This window comes from Pleurodeles waltl, chromosome 1_1 (assembly GCF_031143425.1).
Source record: "Pleurodeles waltl isolate 20211129_DDA chromosome 1_1, aPleWal1.hap1.20221129, whole genome shotgun sequence".
In the NCBI taxonomy this organism is placed as follows: domain Eukaryota; kingdom Metazoa; phylum Chordata; class Amphibia; order Caudata; family Salamandridae; genus Pleurodeles; species Pleurodeles waltl.
The window spans coordinates 397,155,126-397,172,289 of record NC_090436.1 but is presented as its reverse complement, the minus strand read 5'-3'; the positions used below and the strand labels follow the sequence as shown (position 1 = coordinate 397,172,289).

The 17,164-nt window shown below is 45.1% G+C and overlaps 1 protein-coding gene across 2 annotated transcripts in view; it reads right to left on the bottom strand.

Moving 5' to 3' along the window:
• WDR41 (WD repeat domain 41) overlaps positions 1 to 17,164 on the bottom strand; it is a 404,073-nt gene that overhangs the window by 218,835 nt on the left and 168,074 nt on the right. For both annotated transcript variants that reach the window (XM_069223450.1, XM_069223458.1), the window contains exon 6: positions 8,783 to 8,894. In XM_069223450.1, the coding sequence (XP_069079551.1) occupies positions 8,783 to 8,894 (112 nt within the window). The remainder of the gene's footprint in view (positions 1 to 8,782; positions 8,895 to 17,164) is intronic.

Genomic DNA, 17,164 nt, shown 5'->3' with positions numbered 1-17,164 from the left:
GAAACCACGAGACATGGCACTATGCGAGACGGGTGTTGGAATATAGATACCCCTGGAGCATTTCAGATTGATTGCTCCCAGATCTGGGTTGGCCCTCAAAAGTATTCAGGATTTAGGGGGAATGACTGATGCAGATTACCAAGGAGAAATCAAAGCTATTCTACTGAATAGCGGAGATGCTGATTTATTCACACAGATCGGAGACAGAATTGCCCAACTTGTCATAATTCCAGTGTATGGAGAATTGGTGAAGAAGGGGACTGCCCCAGCCCTTCTTACTGTACGTGGGGAGGGAGGTTTTGGTTCAACTGACAAAATTCCTGGTGCTAAATTGTGGGTGGAATCCCCAAATGGCCCTCCAGAACCTGCAGCAATTATAGCAAAGGGCCCCAATAATGTCCTGCTGATCATGAAACCAGGAAAGGAAAAATGGGAACATACCCCAGCTAACAAATGTTATTTGCGAGAGTGATCATACTTGTTTCTTTTACAGATCATACTACAGCTTGCCTTTGCCCTTTCGGGTATGTGCATGTGGGGTCAGGAGGGACCCAACACCCCTAACTTCCACCTGATTAATTGATCACGTCATGCAACACCCCTTCTAAATCTAAATGACAATATATGGATTCATTTGGCGCAGACAGTGCTCAACAGATCTGACTTCTGCATGGGCGCCATGAGAAGTACTGTGGGTGTTTTGCCGACCTGTTTAATCACCATAAGAACACCAACAAGCATTTTCTTAAAAACTTTTCAGTGCCACTAACCAGGATAAAGATGTGCAAGAACAAGATGTGGAAACCCATTTTGGTCCCTATGAGTATTGCAAGGACTGTCAAGCAGCAACCGATGAGAAGTGGGACAATCTCACTCAGATAATTACATACAACATTACTACCGGTGACATGTGTTACTACATGTCTTGCAATTCTTGCAGTGTTGGGAAATGCATTCAATTGCTTTTAGAAAAGAAAACATCAACTTCTCAAGACATGTAGTGGGAACACAAAATTTTGTGCTTTTACCGAACGGATCAACATTGCAAGAATATGTCTAATCACATGGCTTATCATCATCTGGTGACTGCTGCCAGTTACATTAAACATGTCAAGTTGCCAGTTGGCTGGCTGTTCTCGTGTGGGAACCTCACTTTTACCTACATTCCAGCTAACATAAGAGGCGGACTGTGTACTTTTACATGCCTAGGATTCATGATGTTTCCATCTAACTCTATACCTACCCATTATCCTAGAGACACTATGCAATTAAGTGAAGATTGTGATTCAGATATTCAATTATTATCCAAATCTGATTATATCAGCTTAAGTCTTTCGATTGTAGGTGTGCGTGGTTTAGCTGTATATAATACCAGACTGATCAACAAGTTAGCATGTTTAATGGTTACAAATATCAATCATACTTTTATTGCTTTATCTGAATTTTTACTGGATGTACGTGGTACTAGAAAACCTGAATTACAAAACAGGGCCGCCATAGACTATCTTTTGTTAAACCATCATCACAGTTGTAAAGAATTTGAAGGCATGTGTTGTTTTAAACTTTCAGACCACTCTAAATCTATCCAGGGCCACATTGATACTCAACATACATTAGTGAAAGGAGTAAAACAAGATGTGGATCACGGATGGTGGGACTGGTTGTTTCAGTGGTTACCTGATTTTGGGCAATTGCGCAAGGTTTTGGGTGGAATTTATGTGGTAATAGCTCTTATCATATCATTACGTTGCTGTGTACAATGTATTCCTAATTTGCTTGCAATGTTTAGAGTATGCAAGTCATTCGTCAAAGGGTGGAGTGTAATGATATTTGTGTTTTGACCACTGATATGCATGTTGCACGTAGCTTGGCTTGTCCACCGTCACACTACTGGCCGCAAACTACAGACTCCATTTTGTAATTATCTTAGCCTTAGCTTCACCGCCACGTTAAAACTGCAAGTATTGTTCTGTGCACAATATGTTTTTGCTCGTGTTTTTATTCTACGTGTCAGCGTATTCTTTCTCATCCAGAACTAAGGCATAACACTGGGGAGTTAGTCTGATAAGACTGTACTAGGATGATGTTTATGGTACGGCAGGGAATGGTTTAGTTTTGGGAGGGACACCCAGCCAGTTTCAACGTGTTCCTTTCAAAGCTGACCTGAAGTACCTCTGAATAACAGGGAGCGAGGGGGGGTTCTAGAAATCTCCTTTCTGGCTTGTTTAAGGTATATAAGAGACCCAGGATTGATGGTGGGGAGATTCAGAGACTTCAGTCAGGATTGAGATGTCAAATGCCTGACATCCCATGAGGGTAGATCTCTCTTTTTCTCCTTACAGCCGATCTTGGAGTCTGTGCCTTGAAGCTACTGAGAGAAAGATGAAGGAGCAACTGTGCCCCATGTTGATGAATTTTTACTAATTATTTGATTTGCATTCTGTAGGTATCTCTATCTTTGCATGTATATATTTGCTGTTTATAGACCAGAGATTCTTTGTACATGTTTTCATTTTATTGTTGCGCACATTTTAAATGTGCACTTTCGGTTGTACTGACCTTCCTTTACGAGCCTTGCTGAGTGATTTAATAAATGTGTTCTTTAGACTAAGAGGTGCATTCCAGAGATTCTTTTCAGTGTGTGTGTATTTCAGATCAGTCAACAGTACAGCAAAACACGATCTCTGGTGGCTCTTGGCAGAGCTGCAGCTAGACCACCATCAGAATGGAGACCAAGAAGGAACAGAAACCAAGGGAGCAGACCTTTTCCTTTTTATGCACGAAAGACCTGAAACATCATCCCTATATCCAAAAGACTGCTACAAAGTTGCTCCAATTCAGGAAATTACATAGCACTATATGTAACACTCCAATAACAAGCCACCTCTGTCATTCACTTTATGCTTGCCCGTGACCCTGTACAGTGATAACCTGCCTTTTTGGCTAGTCTTGTTCTAAACAAAATGCTACATAGTTACCACATACATAATTATATTGTGTCACTAAACAGCACTTTGATAAAGCTCACCAGGATACACTTGAACACTGAAGGTTCCTTTGGAAAACACAAAAAGGCTTTAAGGGACAAAATGTGAGCTTTAGCTGTGCCCACTGCAAAACCTTGCCTTGTGTAAAATAAAGAGAAGAGTGCAACACATCTGACAATTGTGCCCTAAGAGAATCAATGGCCTCAGTGAATAAAGATACTGAAACTGACCCAACATACCAAGTGGGCAAACTGTGCAGAGAGGAAACATGCCAACAGGATGACATCCAAAGCATCCAGTGGTGATGAAAATAACTCAAACTGCCTGCTCAATATCCAGGCAAGAAGGTGGAGGCTTTGAAGGGAGGGATACAGAATCTGCCCCTCCGACTGTGAGAGGAGCTCTACCCATCGTCCAAAAGGCATTCTCACAAGTGCTGAAAAGGCTTACTGAAGGGGTGCCACAGAATGCAAAGGTGGACTGAATCATCTATGGATCCAGATGCCACTCATGGTTGGTGACTCAGGTCCTTCACTCTCACATTCCAAACCCTACCAACTGCTAGGTCATAGGTGCCTCAGCTGAAGACTACCACGGAGGACACAAGCCCACGCTGCTCTGCTTGTTGAAATACCACATCACGGTTGTATTGTCCATGAAAATTTGGATGGTTTGACCATAAAAGGAGGGCAAGAAAGCCTTCAGTGCCAAGTGTATCATACAAAGTTTGAGCAGATTGATATGGCACCTCTGCTCCAAAGGAGACCAAATTCATCTGATCTTCAAATGTGCACTCAATCCTAGACTGGAGGTATCTCTCTCCACCATATCCACTGCTACTGGAGGATGAAATGGTCTTGCACAATTAAGATTCTCTGTTACCGGCCACTACTGAAGATCTGTCACTGCCTCCACAGTGATCTGGAGACCACAAAGAGACACCACAAAGAGAAAACAAGTCTGGAAAGACTGCCAGGCTGGGAAAAGTCCCCTTTCCAAAACATCTGAATCAAATTTTAAAATGTCCGAAATCCCTCTGGGAGGCAGGAGGGCCCTAAGATATGCTGCATCCAATACGGTTCTGATAAAAAGAAGGTACTCTGAGGGTTCCAAGTGTGACTGGGTAAACTGATGGAAACCCCAAGTTGAAGAGCTTGGCTGCTGTTGCATTCAGATTGTCCAACACAAGCGGTGGCAAGTGTGCCATCAGCAGCTAATTGTCAAGGTGTGAGTTATGAATATCTCCATCCTCTGAATAAGAGACATGACCACCACCAGCACCTTGATAACGGCTCGGTGTGTCACGTCAATCCAGGAGGATGGCGTAGCAGTAGTGGGTGGAACCTATCACAAAGCACAGGTACACCCTCTCCAACCGCAGGATCAGAATGTGAAAGTATGCATCATGCAGATCAGAGGACATCATCTAGTCTCCTAATTACAAAACCAGAAAGTGAGTCTTTGACTGCCTATGTTTGAAACAATCACGGGTTAAATCAGCTTTTTTTGTCAAAGAGGTGAGAGCAAACGAGGAACATAGCCATCAAATATGTCTGGACATTCCCTAAGAAGCCTGTAGAACACAGCAAGGCATAACGTCTGATGGACATCGAGAAGCCCTTAGACCTTGCAACTAGGTCCAGTGTGAAAATCTGCTTTGCTGTGTTCTGCACATCATGAACCACCTCAGCATAATTCTCAAAGACAGGGCAAGAAGCTGGGCACAACCATCTGTGTCTCTCCCACAGTGCATTAGAGTACTCGCACAGCGCATTAGAGTACCCAGCCAAAAGGCAGGACACTTTAGTGGATCAAAGGGCATGGCTTCCTGGGATGCAGGAAAAACCTTTCCTCCCAATGGTCTCTATTTTTTTTAGACTCCCTTTCAGGAGGCGCGCTGTGATGGATCCTGTGAGCTGCTTAGTGCAGTAGATCATGTGCCACACAGCCATTCAGAAGAATGATGAGCTAAGAGAAAGCTGACGGTACCATGGCACCGGTTGGTAATGGTGGGCAATTTGGCAGTTAACTGCTGCGGCTGAAGATGACCTGCTTCTTATAGAGCTGGTGTATGGTGGTATGCATATAGTGAGGAGAGCGGCATAAGATTCAGACAGGATTACACAAACCAGGGCATGATGGAAATGGGACCGGCAAGTGGGACAGTATTCAACACCACAATACACTTGTTAGCATTTTCATAGATACTATATTTTCAATATGTGGCACAAGGAGATTTATGTGACTACCAGTAAAGGTGATTAAATAAGGCACTGGATCACACAGAGAACCGTGTTAGCTTCTGACAGGAGTCCAAATGTGATAGGATGATCCTTTGTCCAGTCGTTAGGGTAAACAAGCTGCTTTCCCGTATCCATCACAATTGCTGTAATTATGCTGGAGGATTTTGAATCATTAGTGGGAATACGACTGGTGAAATGTCCACTCCTACTCCTCAGTGGCACAAACCTGTACACACAGTGTATTCTGACCAAGCATACTATTGCAAGTGCAATATACAGTCTAGGCCTTTGCTGTAATGTTGGTAGACAAGACAACCAAAAGAGACCAACAACTGTTCAGAGACCAGCAAACTGTAATTTGCCCACTACTGACAAATGCTATATCCTTATTAGGCTGGGATCTGTAGTGCGTGGGGGGAGCAACATGCATGTCTTTAAGGTGGCCCTAAAGGGCCACAATCGCTTGCATGGTATCTGACTCCCTTCTCCTGGCACAAAGTAAAGTTAATGTATGGCAACTGTGTTTACTTTGTTAATCCTATCAACAACATGTAAATAAACATTTACAAAAAAAGTGCAATATTATTGGATTTTTCTCTTCTACAACTGAAAATTTGGTTTTAGTTGTTTGGCATATTTTTCCACTATCCTTAAATGATTGCTAATTAAACTCCACGGCTCCAATGCAAAATTCGTATTGGTCAACTAGGTATATCTTGTCTCAATTTCGGTAGTACTGGCTTACTGTGTTGTAGCAGGTATGAAACAGATGCTATTTTCAGAATGCTGCCCGACTATGTTCTTTATCTTCTGAGCGGGTTTGAACCATGCTATATGTCATCTAATATCGACCTCACTTCCTGAACATCCTACAGTTTGGGCTTAGACAAGCTAATAAATGATGTCCCGAAGTACTTTATGGAGATTTTGATTCGTATGTTAGTTGGTACTTGTGCCCAAAGGCAGTGGAAGACTGGGCAAAATTTGTAAAGTCCTTATTCTCTCTTTCACTACTAACAGGCCACTGACTTATTCCTACAGCTGTAAATGCCCACTGCCAAATCTCAATGGAAATTCAGCAATATGAGTGTACAATTGTATCAAGTCACTCCTTGACCAACAAAAAATATATATGGTGTTGGCTGTAATTTACAATAGTTAGGATTTGTGCCACAGTTAAGGTTCTATATGTGGCACAAAATATTTTCCTGAACTGCTATTTAACACATATTTTCTAAGATTTTTAATTAAATGTCTAAAATGATTTCAATGAACAATGACAGAGAATTCTCTAGTGATCCACAAGCTTAGTCTTGCCATTATGAGATCTTGGCACTGATACTTGTTGCACTAACATGTTCTGGATATTGATAGTGAAGGCACCACAAAGCATTAGCAATAAATAAAATGATAAACACCTACATCATGTGCTTTCAAAAGATACTAGAAGCCGTTGTTAGGACAAATCTGTTACTAAGGGGGTCATTCTAACCCTGGCGGTCCAAGACCGCCAGGGCTAAAATGACGGGGGCACCGCCAACAGGCTGGCGGTGCCCCGCTGGGCATTCTGACCGCGGCGGTTCGGCTGCGGTCAGAAGTGGAAAACCGGCGGTCTCCCGCCGGTTTTCCGCTGCCCAAATGAATCCTCCATGGCGGCGCAGCTTGCTGCGCCGCCATGGAGGATTCTGACACCCCATACCGCCATCCTGTTCCTGGCGGTTCTCCCGCCAGGAACAGGATGGCGGTATGGGGTGTCGCGGGGCCCCTGGGGGCCCCTGCAGTGCCCATGCCAATGGCATGGGCACTGCAGGGGCCCCCGTAAGAGGGCCCCAAAAAGAATTTCAGTGTCTGCTTTGCAGACACTGAAATTCGCGACGGGTGCAACTGCACCCGTCGCACCTTCCCACTCCGCCGGCTCAATTCTGAGCCGGCGTCCTCGTGGGAAGGGTGTTTTGCACTGGGCTGGCAGGCGGCCTTTTGGCGGTCGCCCGCCAGCCCAGTGCAAAACCCAAAATACCCTCCGCGGTCTTTCGACCGCGGAGCGGTATTTTGGAGGGGGAAGTCTGGCGGGCGGCCTCCGCCGCCCGCCAGACTTAGAATCACCCCCTAAGTGTTTGCAAAAACACACCCAAATGAGAAAACCCATTCTGGAAAGAGCTTTTTTTTCGAAATAGTTACTACTAACTTTTCAAGCCAAGTGGCATTCATCAAGTTATCAAGTGCAACCTGGCTAATTCCATTCATGTTGCAAAATTGGCCTACCTTCTATATTCGTTCAGGATAAGACCCCCTCTGCTCCTCCTCTTCTTACCTTTTTCGTTTATTTTCTATACGGGGGAGCTGGAGACCTCCAAGACCACCTGCCATTCGAATCTTTCTCTTCTGATACCCATACTGGATATTGATTCACCATATTGTCTTCCTGACACCTCTTCCCCTTCCATCTTCTTCCTCTTATTTGGCATTTTGTTAGTTGGGATGCAAACTCATCTAATCCCCACCCATTACGGTTTCCTCCTCCTCAAACCCTTCTTCTATGTCACTTCCCTCATCCTTTTTTTGGCATGCCCTTCCTATTTCTTTATCCAATGCTCCTTTTTCGTTACACTGCCATTTCTTTTCCCCTTACGCTCAAAATAGCTTATTTTCCAATGTCCCCCCCTACTACTAATACGTATCTTTGCCTTGTTACAGCCCAGACTCACAAGCATTTTGACTGGGTCGATTTTTGGCCAGGGCATAGTATGAAAAAGTCACACAAAAAAAACCCATACAAACTTTTGCTCCTTCAACCGAAATTCCCTTTTTTTTAAAATGTCGTAATTTTATTTTTATTTTTTTTAAATGTAAGTTTGGCCAGCCCCTCTTTTTCGTTATGTACATAAAATAACCAAGGATTCCATCCTGCTTCAGGCATGTTTTATTTTCCCGAGAACAGATTTTTTTTTACCAAAAGATAATCTCCACTTTTTGGTCGTGAGGAACGTGTCCAGAGAACATAAATATATTTGGACCAGCATCCCCAATTAAATCTAAATGCAAAAGTAAGAGCGTTAAAAAGGTAAATTCTTCACCTGTCTTATTTTAAACAGACTTCTTTTATTCTGATGCGCTCGTTTTTCATGCTGCTAAATTGATGGCTTGGTATTCTGCAAATATTGCAGTCCTAAAAAAAACTTTTTGGGGACGATGTTACAAGTCTGAAGAGAAAAAACCGTGTAACATTGATGGAGTTGAAGAACCTAACAAATACTAAAAATCCAAAAATACTGCATCGGACGGAAAGTCCTCAGCAATAACCTAAATGTTCAATGAATATAAAATACAAGAGAAAACGCTAGATAATAATATGTATCCTTAATGAACACCTGCTAGCACACAAATAGTGTGCCAAGCATTGAGGATAGCAGGATGGATAAGCACTACTCGTCTGCTGATTCCAGGATGTGCCATACTGAGTGTGAATTATGTGTTATCCTTGATACTCTACCAAACCCCATCCTGGAGACTGTCATGGTGGCAAAAGCAATAAACATTTGAAATCATAGTTACCTGCATCCGGAAAATGATTGGTCTCACACAAGTGTTCTAACTTTCTGTTCCAAACTCTGAGTTCACTCCCACCAGACAGCCACACGTCGAGCCACTGAAGAACCACCAAACACTATCCAAAACAGGAAATGTAAATTAAAACTAACCCTGCAAGGGGTCACTTTCACACCAAAAAATGACATTTGCTAAAGCATGCGATACACTGCAACGTAATACTTGCCAGGTTAGGACAGGCAAAATGGTCGCATTCTACGCATCTGCCTTAACGATGTCCATCAGAATTTGTGTTAATGACTGCCACTTCTGACAATCCCTACAGACCCCAGTTACTTCACCATCAGAATTTGTGTTAATGACTGCCACTTCTGACAATCCCTACAGACCCCAGTTACTTCACCATCAGAATTTGTGTTAATGACTGCCACTTCTGACAATCCCTACAGACCCCAGTTACTTCACCATCAGAATTTGTGTTAATGACTGCCACTTCTGACAATCCCTACAGACCCCCGTTACTTCAGCGTCGCAAGTGTCTACCAGCAAGCTATGTCATTTGATCGATGAGCCCAGCTCTTGCGCTGTGTGGATCATTTAAGACTGGGCCCACCGAAACAGCAAATAATTAAAGTAAGAGTTTCTTCGATTTACATGCAAATAATCTTGGGTGCGATTCACCAAATATATGTTAAATCCACTACACTAGTAGAGTTACAGTTATGTTGAGTGTAGATTTAAAAACCTTTGGAATTCCCAATAAATTCCAGAAGTATTTCTGGGAAGATGCAATAGTGGCAGCTTTCCAGAAGTACGGACATGGGTAAGCAGTTACACATGTTTCATTGTAGACGAGTCATTTTTGTACTTAAGTTAAACTTAGGTGAGTAACTGTCTTTGTGTATCGTGCCCATAATAAACTTCAGTAGAGAAAATTTGCTTTTGCTTTGGTCTTTCTAAAAAAACTGATTTATTTTAATGTTTGATAGGTAATGAGGCCAACTCTAACATAAGGGCCAGCAGGGCTGTAATTGCTACCCAAAAAATAAATGTAATTGTGGCAGCAAAAAACACAAACATTCAACTGCATCTAAGCAGCATATACAACACAAAGAACATGAGTCTTAAACCTAATTCACAACAGTAAACAAAAGGTATGAGCATTTTTCAATCCAGCAGTGGAGACTAAATTCATATTCATGTCTTCCTGTCATTTAAGTACACTTAACTGTAAAAAAACATTGTGTATCATAAATGGAGTCTATGCCCAGCATCAAATGAGAACACAGCAAGAATGCTTGGCTCGGTAAAGTATGATATGCTTCTCAGGTCACTCAATACAGCACTGCTCTGAGGATGTTACTTGTGGAGGCAATAATGAAGCTAGTACATGTTTTGTGCTCTATGTAAATGCTATATGCAAATGGCAGTCGAGCTCAGTAACTGCACCACTTGGGGGGTTTATGTAATCTAAAACGAATGACCTAGCAAGGGTTCAGAACTAAAGGAACTGTATAACTTCAAAGAAATCTTTGAGGGACAGTAGTGATTTGTTATATTTGAAGCTTTGACACTGGTGCTAAGTTGGAGTTTCTCATAGTTTATACCATAAACTTCAAAATCTGGAAGTTTGGCCAGTAATGCCCACATGCTGAAAGGCAATCGAAACCCTCAGATTTTTTTTTCATGAAAAAGTTTAAAGGGTGATGTTATTTTACATTATGATTTATAATAAGAGGACGACATTATTATTAAGTATATGAGCTTCCATTTTTAATTTTTCTATTACAGGCAGATTCTGGCATCAGAACGTGTCAGTAATAACTTACTTCAAGCGAGTAGTGATGTCAGGGCAGTTGCCCTTCTGTATGTGTGCCGAAATGGCCACAGAATTTCATACTGCTGTAAGAAACACTGGAAGGCAGGCCAGCACTTGGCTGCATGCCCAGTTCACATCAGATGAACAGTGTTGTAGTGGTGTGTGAGGTTCAGGAAGGCACGGAGTGCCGATGCTGGTGTCTATCCCCGTGTGAAAAGGGTATGACACTCAGGACACTGAGGCACAATGAGAGGTGTGGCAGGAGGAAGCTCATCTGCTCAACCAACTCACTCCATTATTGAGTCTGCTTCTTAAGTTAGTGCGTGAAGTATCCAAAAAAAAAAAGTGATGGATTAAATGCTTGAATTGATCTACAGTTTGGACCCAGCCATATGTAAAAAAAAAAAAAAAAAAAAAAGGCTTGACCCTGCTCCAATACAGACAGTCTAGCCCAAACTGCCAAGCCAGGCCCTCCCTGAACCGAAACACAAGCAGCCCAAGACTGGTTTCGCCCTGATTGGGGCCTGTCTGTTAAGTGCCGCTTGGTTCCAGTGGCAAAGTAAGCACGAGACCGACGTCTAGGCATACGCGTCGCAACTAGGGTGTTACACTAAAGTATACAAAAAAGTCATAGATGGAATGCTTGAATTAGACTCAGCCAATAGTAATTAATTCGGCCGCACACTAATCCATCGTTATTTTGCACAACATGTTCCCTCAGTTTGGATCCAGCCATTTGCAAATTCGCCTTGGCCCTGTCTGAGTAAAGTCCGTCTGGGAACAAGTGAACATGTGGGGGTACGGTACTACTACAGAAGGTCGCAGGTATTGTGAAGATAAAAGGTATAGAAGCTACACTGAATCACGCTGAATTGATTTTGAAGTCGGGAAAACTGAACTTTACTCAGAGATTAATTGAGAATCACTGACCTACTATTAAGATAGTACATTTGCAAATTCGTGAATTGCAAGACCTGATCAAGTCTTGGTGAAGAAGTCTGACAAAACACGTGTTGGCTAGCAAAGTCTGGAAAAGAACTATATGCAAGAATAAAGGAAAAATCTGGTTAAAGAATTACTTTGTGTCTTGATGACATCGGACTTTAGTTTCGAGGCTCACCTGTTTTTGGAGGGCATAGGATTGGCTGCTCTTCCCTTGTCTTTGCACCTGTTCAGACTAAAGAGTTCATCAATACACTGTAGGTGGAGTCTGCACCAACATTATCCCTGCCACCCATTTCCCATTCTTATATGAAAATCAGTTGTGCCCCTACTCCAACAGGAACAGTCCAGCCTGAACTGAACACAATCACCCCAAGACCTGTTACACCCTAACAATGCCCAGTGCAAGACCTCACTGGTCCAAATAACAAAACACCCCACAGTTTAGCCTGTAATGGATCCACCTGGGGGTTGCAACACCAATCCAAAAACTTGTCCCAGTGCCCACCATAGACTGATTTTCTAGCTGCCACCATAATGTCAACAACTTCGGGAATGAGATCAAATGGATTCAACTGCCGCTGGTCAACCTCCTTGCATGAAGGGATACATTGCGCAGGTTCAGGTGAAAAATCCTGCCCTGCTGCTGTGACAGGGGGTCCTCTCGAAGTGCGGGTGCAAGTCTGATCAAAGTGCAGATGCTCATGACAAAACTTTCTAGGTACCACAGTCTCCTAGTCGAATCAGGAGCCACTAGAATGACTAAGACCCAGTAGTTCCTAATCGTTTTCAGAACTTGGGGCAGGAGAGGCGGGGGTGGAAAGGAGTACAGGAGTCCCGTGTTCCATTCCAGCCAGAATCCATCTCCTAGTGAGTCTCTTCATGGAAATTCCAGTAAGCAAATCCTTTGACTCTGTGCCTTTTAAATGGTGGAGAAAAGATCTAGCTAGAGTTCTCCCACTGTTGGAAGATGCCCTATAACACCTTAGGACGTAGAAGCCATTCCTGATCCACACTGCCATCCAAGAATCCTGCTATGAGGATTCCGATCAGGACTGCCCTGATGCTCTATTGAGCCCCATAGGCACACAGCCTTCTGGCACAGAACCCAGGACCCCCCTCCATGCCCTGCTTTTTGCAGTACAACACGGCAGCCTGTTAGAATCTGCATCAGCTTTCCCTTGATGGCTGGCAGGAAAGCCTTCAACATCAAACAAATGCCTCACAGTTCCAACAGATTGATACCAAGCTGGGCTTCCACCAAAGACCAGAATTCTCTGATCTCCACCGCCCCAAATGATCTCCCGAGCTCTGTATTGCTGCATCTGTCATCACCACAAGTATGGTTAGGGAAGGGAGAAGGGTCTGCTAGTGAACCAACTGTGCTTGAGCACCCATCACTGCAGATCATGGGCTGTTCCTTCTGAAATTTGAAAGGAATCTGTCATATTTCCATAGTGCTGGGCTCACTGAAAATTCAAAATTCCATTGCAGAGCCATAGGTGCCACCTGGCATAGTCAACCACAAAAATACTGGAGGCTAAGAGGCCAAGAAGCCTCAGAGCCACTCTCACTGAGATTTAGGACCGAGGTTGAAACACTGGGATCACAGCCAAATGTCTTAGACTTGCTGTAGTGGAGGACAGGCCCTGGAGTGTACTGTGTCCAGGATAGCCCCAATGAATGGTAACCTTAGTAAAGGAGTCAAGTCTGAGTTCGGCATATTTATCGTAAATTGAAATGATGTAAGAGGTTAGCTGTCATCTGAAGGAAATCTAACGCTGACTATGGTAAGCCTGCCATTAACAACCAGACGCTGAGCTAGGGAAAGACTGCTATCCCCAACCTTCAAAGATGTACTTTGATGACCACCATCACTACTGAGGCTAAAGTGGAGCACTGAAAATTCGAAATGTTCCTAGCCATCTTGAACCACAGCTAATATCTGTGGGACTGCAGGACAGGTAAATGAAAAAAGAAGCCCTGCAGGTCCAAGGACACCATTCAGTCTCCTGGGTCTAATGCGGAGAAGATATGGGCCAACATTAGCATTTTGAATGTGTCCTTTCATAAGAAGGCATTCAGAGGTCGAAAGCCTCTGTCCTTTTCAGCAGAAGGAAATAACAAGATTAGCAACCCTCTCCATTTTCCGAGTCAGGAACCATCTCGATGACACCCTTGGACAGCAACACTCACATTACCTGCTGCAGAATGAAGTAGTGCTTTTCTCAAACTTGATAAGCTGTGGGGGAGAGGAGGCAGGGGAGATCTGGGGGAGCCGGCAAAGTGTAGGATGTAGCCATGCTGAACAATCTGTATGACCCATTTGTGGTGATGGATCGCCAACCTAGGAGAAAAAAGAATTCTGACCCCACAGAAAGAGTGTGTGCTGCTAAAGGCAAACTGACGCAGCTTAGCAGTAGTTGCCGCACATGAGAGACTGGAAAGGCAGGTGCCCCTGCTCACCTATGCAGTGTTTGCCACACTCCTGTTCCTGCCCTCACAAGAACTGTAGTGAGTGCAGTAGTGGTTAGGAAGACAGGCACTGACAGTATACCAACCCTTTGGAGTAATCCTTATGTTTTTGAAACTGATGAGGGAACTGTTTAGCAGGGGGTCAACAGTCCCAGGGAGTGTGCTGTAGCTCTGTTTAATGCCAAAAAGGTGCAAGTCATCAAAGGCCATCTCCATGAGAGAAGCCTGCCAGTCACCCGAAAATCCGAAGGAATGCATCCACGTATGACAGCGCTGCACAACCTACGTGCCAACCGTCCTCCCAAACAGTCGGTGTTATCTGGGCCAGACTGAATCAGGTACTTGGTTGCGTGTTGTCCATCATGTATTGTTTGCGCCACAGAGGCTCTAAGATCTTCTGGAATCGCTGACAAAATCTCACTGGCTATGCCCCAAAGGGTATGTACAGAGCACCCAATTAATCAAACTGTGCTGATCGATCTCCGAGCCAGGCTGGACGAAGAGAACATAAAGACTCAGTCCACTTGAACTCCCTATCTGGGGAGTCATAGGAAAAGGTTAGGGTAAATCTTACTGATAGATGCATGCACCACTAAGGTGCCAGGAGTAGGGTGCTTAGTGAGGAAATCAGGTCCGCCTGTGACGTCTGCTCACCTGCCTATTAACTGGTGGGCAGGGACATTGTTTGGACCAAGAGACCATTTAAACTATCCCTGAGGGCCTCGCTGAAGGGAAACAAGGGCTAAGGAGTGCCAGGCCCTGGGTGCAAGAATTCTATGTAAACATTACCCCTGGTTTCGACAGAGAGCAGCTGTTGATTCAGGACCTCAGCTGCCTGTTATAATCTGCAGTGTTTGTAAGGTGTTCCCTGCTCCGCTCATCCAAGCTGATGTCAAAGAATGTTGGTGAGTGACAGGAAGGATGGATAAGCAGTTAGAGAGAGTGGGCTGAGCAAAGAGGATGTTGCCCCTGGTAGGATGTTCTTCTAAGTAACCTGTTATCTTGTCAATAAACCGGCAACCTGTTAACCTACGTGAACCCGCTACCAGCCTCCTGTTTACCAAGAAGTAATATTCAATTACAACGCTGCCCTTCTGTAGGAAAGTAGCCTCCTTGTAGCATGGTTACCCCCACGTTTGTCGGTGTGTTTGACTGTGTTCACTGGTATCCTGCCAACCAGGACCCCATGACTGTGCTCTCTCCCTTTAAACTTGGTTACATGAACCACTTACACCCCACATTTGGCATACTGGGGCCCTCATGTAAGTTCCTAGTACTGTATATGGTACCCAGGTACACAGGGCACTGGGGTACTCAAGGATCCCCAATGGCTACAGCATGTATTATGTCACCCATGGGGAGCCCATGCAAAGTGTGTCTGCAGGTCTTCCATTGCAGCCTGCATGAAAGAGTGCATGCACCCTATTCACTATAGGTCACTGCACCAGGTCACTGTAGGTCAACCCTATGGCAGACCCTCCGAGCCCAGAGGGCACCCCTGTGCTAGCAGAGGTGCCCCCACAAACCCCAGCTCCATTTTCATGGACTTCGTGAGTGCGGGGACACCATTGCATGAGTGTACTGGACATAGGACACTACCTGTGTCCAGAACCTGGGCATGTTAGTATCAACAATGTCGGAATCATACCCCAATACTGTTGCTAGTATTGGAAGTATGATTCCATGCACTCTGGGGGCTCCTTAGAGGACTTCCAGCATTGCTCCTACCAGCCTTCTGGGGCTTTCCGGGCAGCCCAAGCGGCTGCCACCTTTCAGACAGGTTTCTGCCCTCCTGCTGCATGAAAAGCTCAAGCCCAGAAAGGCAGAACAAAGCATTTCCTTTGGGAAAGGGGGGTAAACATGCCATCCCTTTGGAAATAGCTGTTGCATGGCTTGGGAGGGGTAGCCTCCCCAAGCCACTGGTATGCTTTGAAGTACACATTTTGTGCCTTCTGTGCATAAACCAGTCTACACTAGTTCAGGGACCTCCAGTCCCTGCTCTGGCAAGAAAGTGGACAATGGAAAGGGGAGTGACCACTCCCCAGTCCATCACCATCCCAGGGGTGATGCCCAGAACTCCTCCAGAGGGTGAGTCTCTGGGTTCTGCCATCTTGAATCCAAGGTTGGCAGGGACTTCTGGTAGCATCTGAGTGGTTAGGTCAGGCAGGCGACGTCAGAGCCCCCTCCTGATAGGTGCTCACCTGGCTAAGTGACCAATCCCCCTTTCAGGGCTATTTAGGATCTCTATCTTGGTTGGGTCCTCAGATTCAGCTTGCAAGATTCCAGCAGGACTCTGCTGCAACCTCTACTTCAACTTCTAGCCACTGTAACCGCAACTGGACCCTCCAAGAAGCAACAATCTGCATCCACTACAAAGGCTATGCTTGCGACATTGTTTCCACGGCTCCTTCCAGCTCTTGCAACGTTTCCTCAGTTGCGCATCCTCTGAGGGCGGCAAGTCTTCAGGCTGCATGAGAAGGAAGAAGGAATCTCCTTGGAGTGAAGGAGTCACTCCCCTTTATGCGCAGCCACCAACTGCAACAACAACCGGCTGCGTGGCTCTCCTCTCATCCTGAGCTGTGTGGATCCTGCATCAGGGGTGGTGATCCAGAGTAGTCCTCTTGGTCCTCTCTGCCAGCTGTCCAACTTTGGTGGAGGCAAGCTCTTGCCTTCCCACGCAGGACAGTACTCCCATGCATCACGTCTCTTGCAGCTACGAAGGCTTGTTTGCATCTCCTCCATGGGATATTAAGGCTCCATGTAGCCCAGGCACTCCTTTGTACGACGCACAGCCCTCTGCGTGCTTCTCCTGAGGGGTGGGACCCATCTCCAGTTGTGCTGCATGGGCTCCTCTGCGACTCACGGTTCCTCGTCCAGTGGGTCTCCTGTGGGGGCTGCCTCTTCTTCTGCAGACTCCCTGCCTTGCTGAGGGTCCACCTAGGACTCCCCCGTGGGTTGAGTCTTCCTGGACCTTGCTGTTCCCCAGCAGCTCCACATTTGCTTCACCACGACTTCTGCCTTTGCCAAGGTTTGCTGGGGGCTTTTCCATGCCAGTGACCGACTGCAACCATCCATCTGGCGTGGGACGCATCCTCCAGTAACTCTTCACCTGCTCTAGGGCTGCATTCCTGACCGTCTTTGTCCTAACGTCA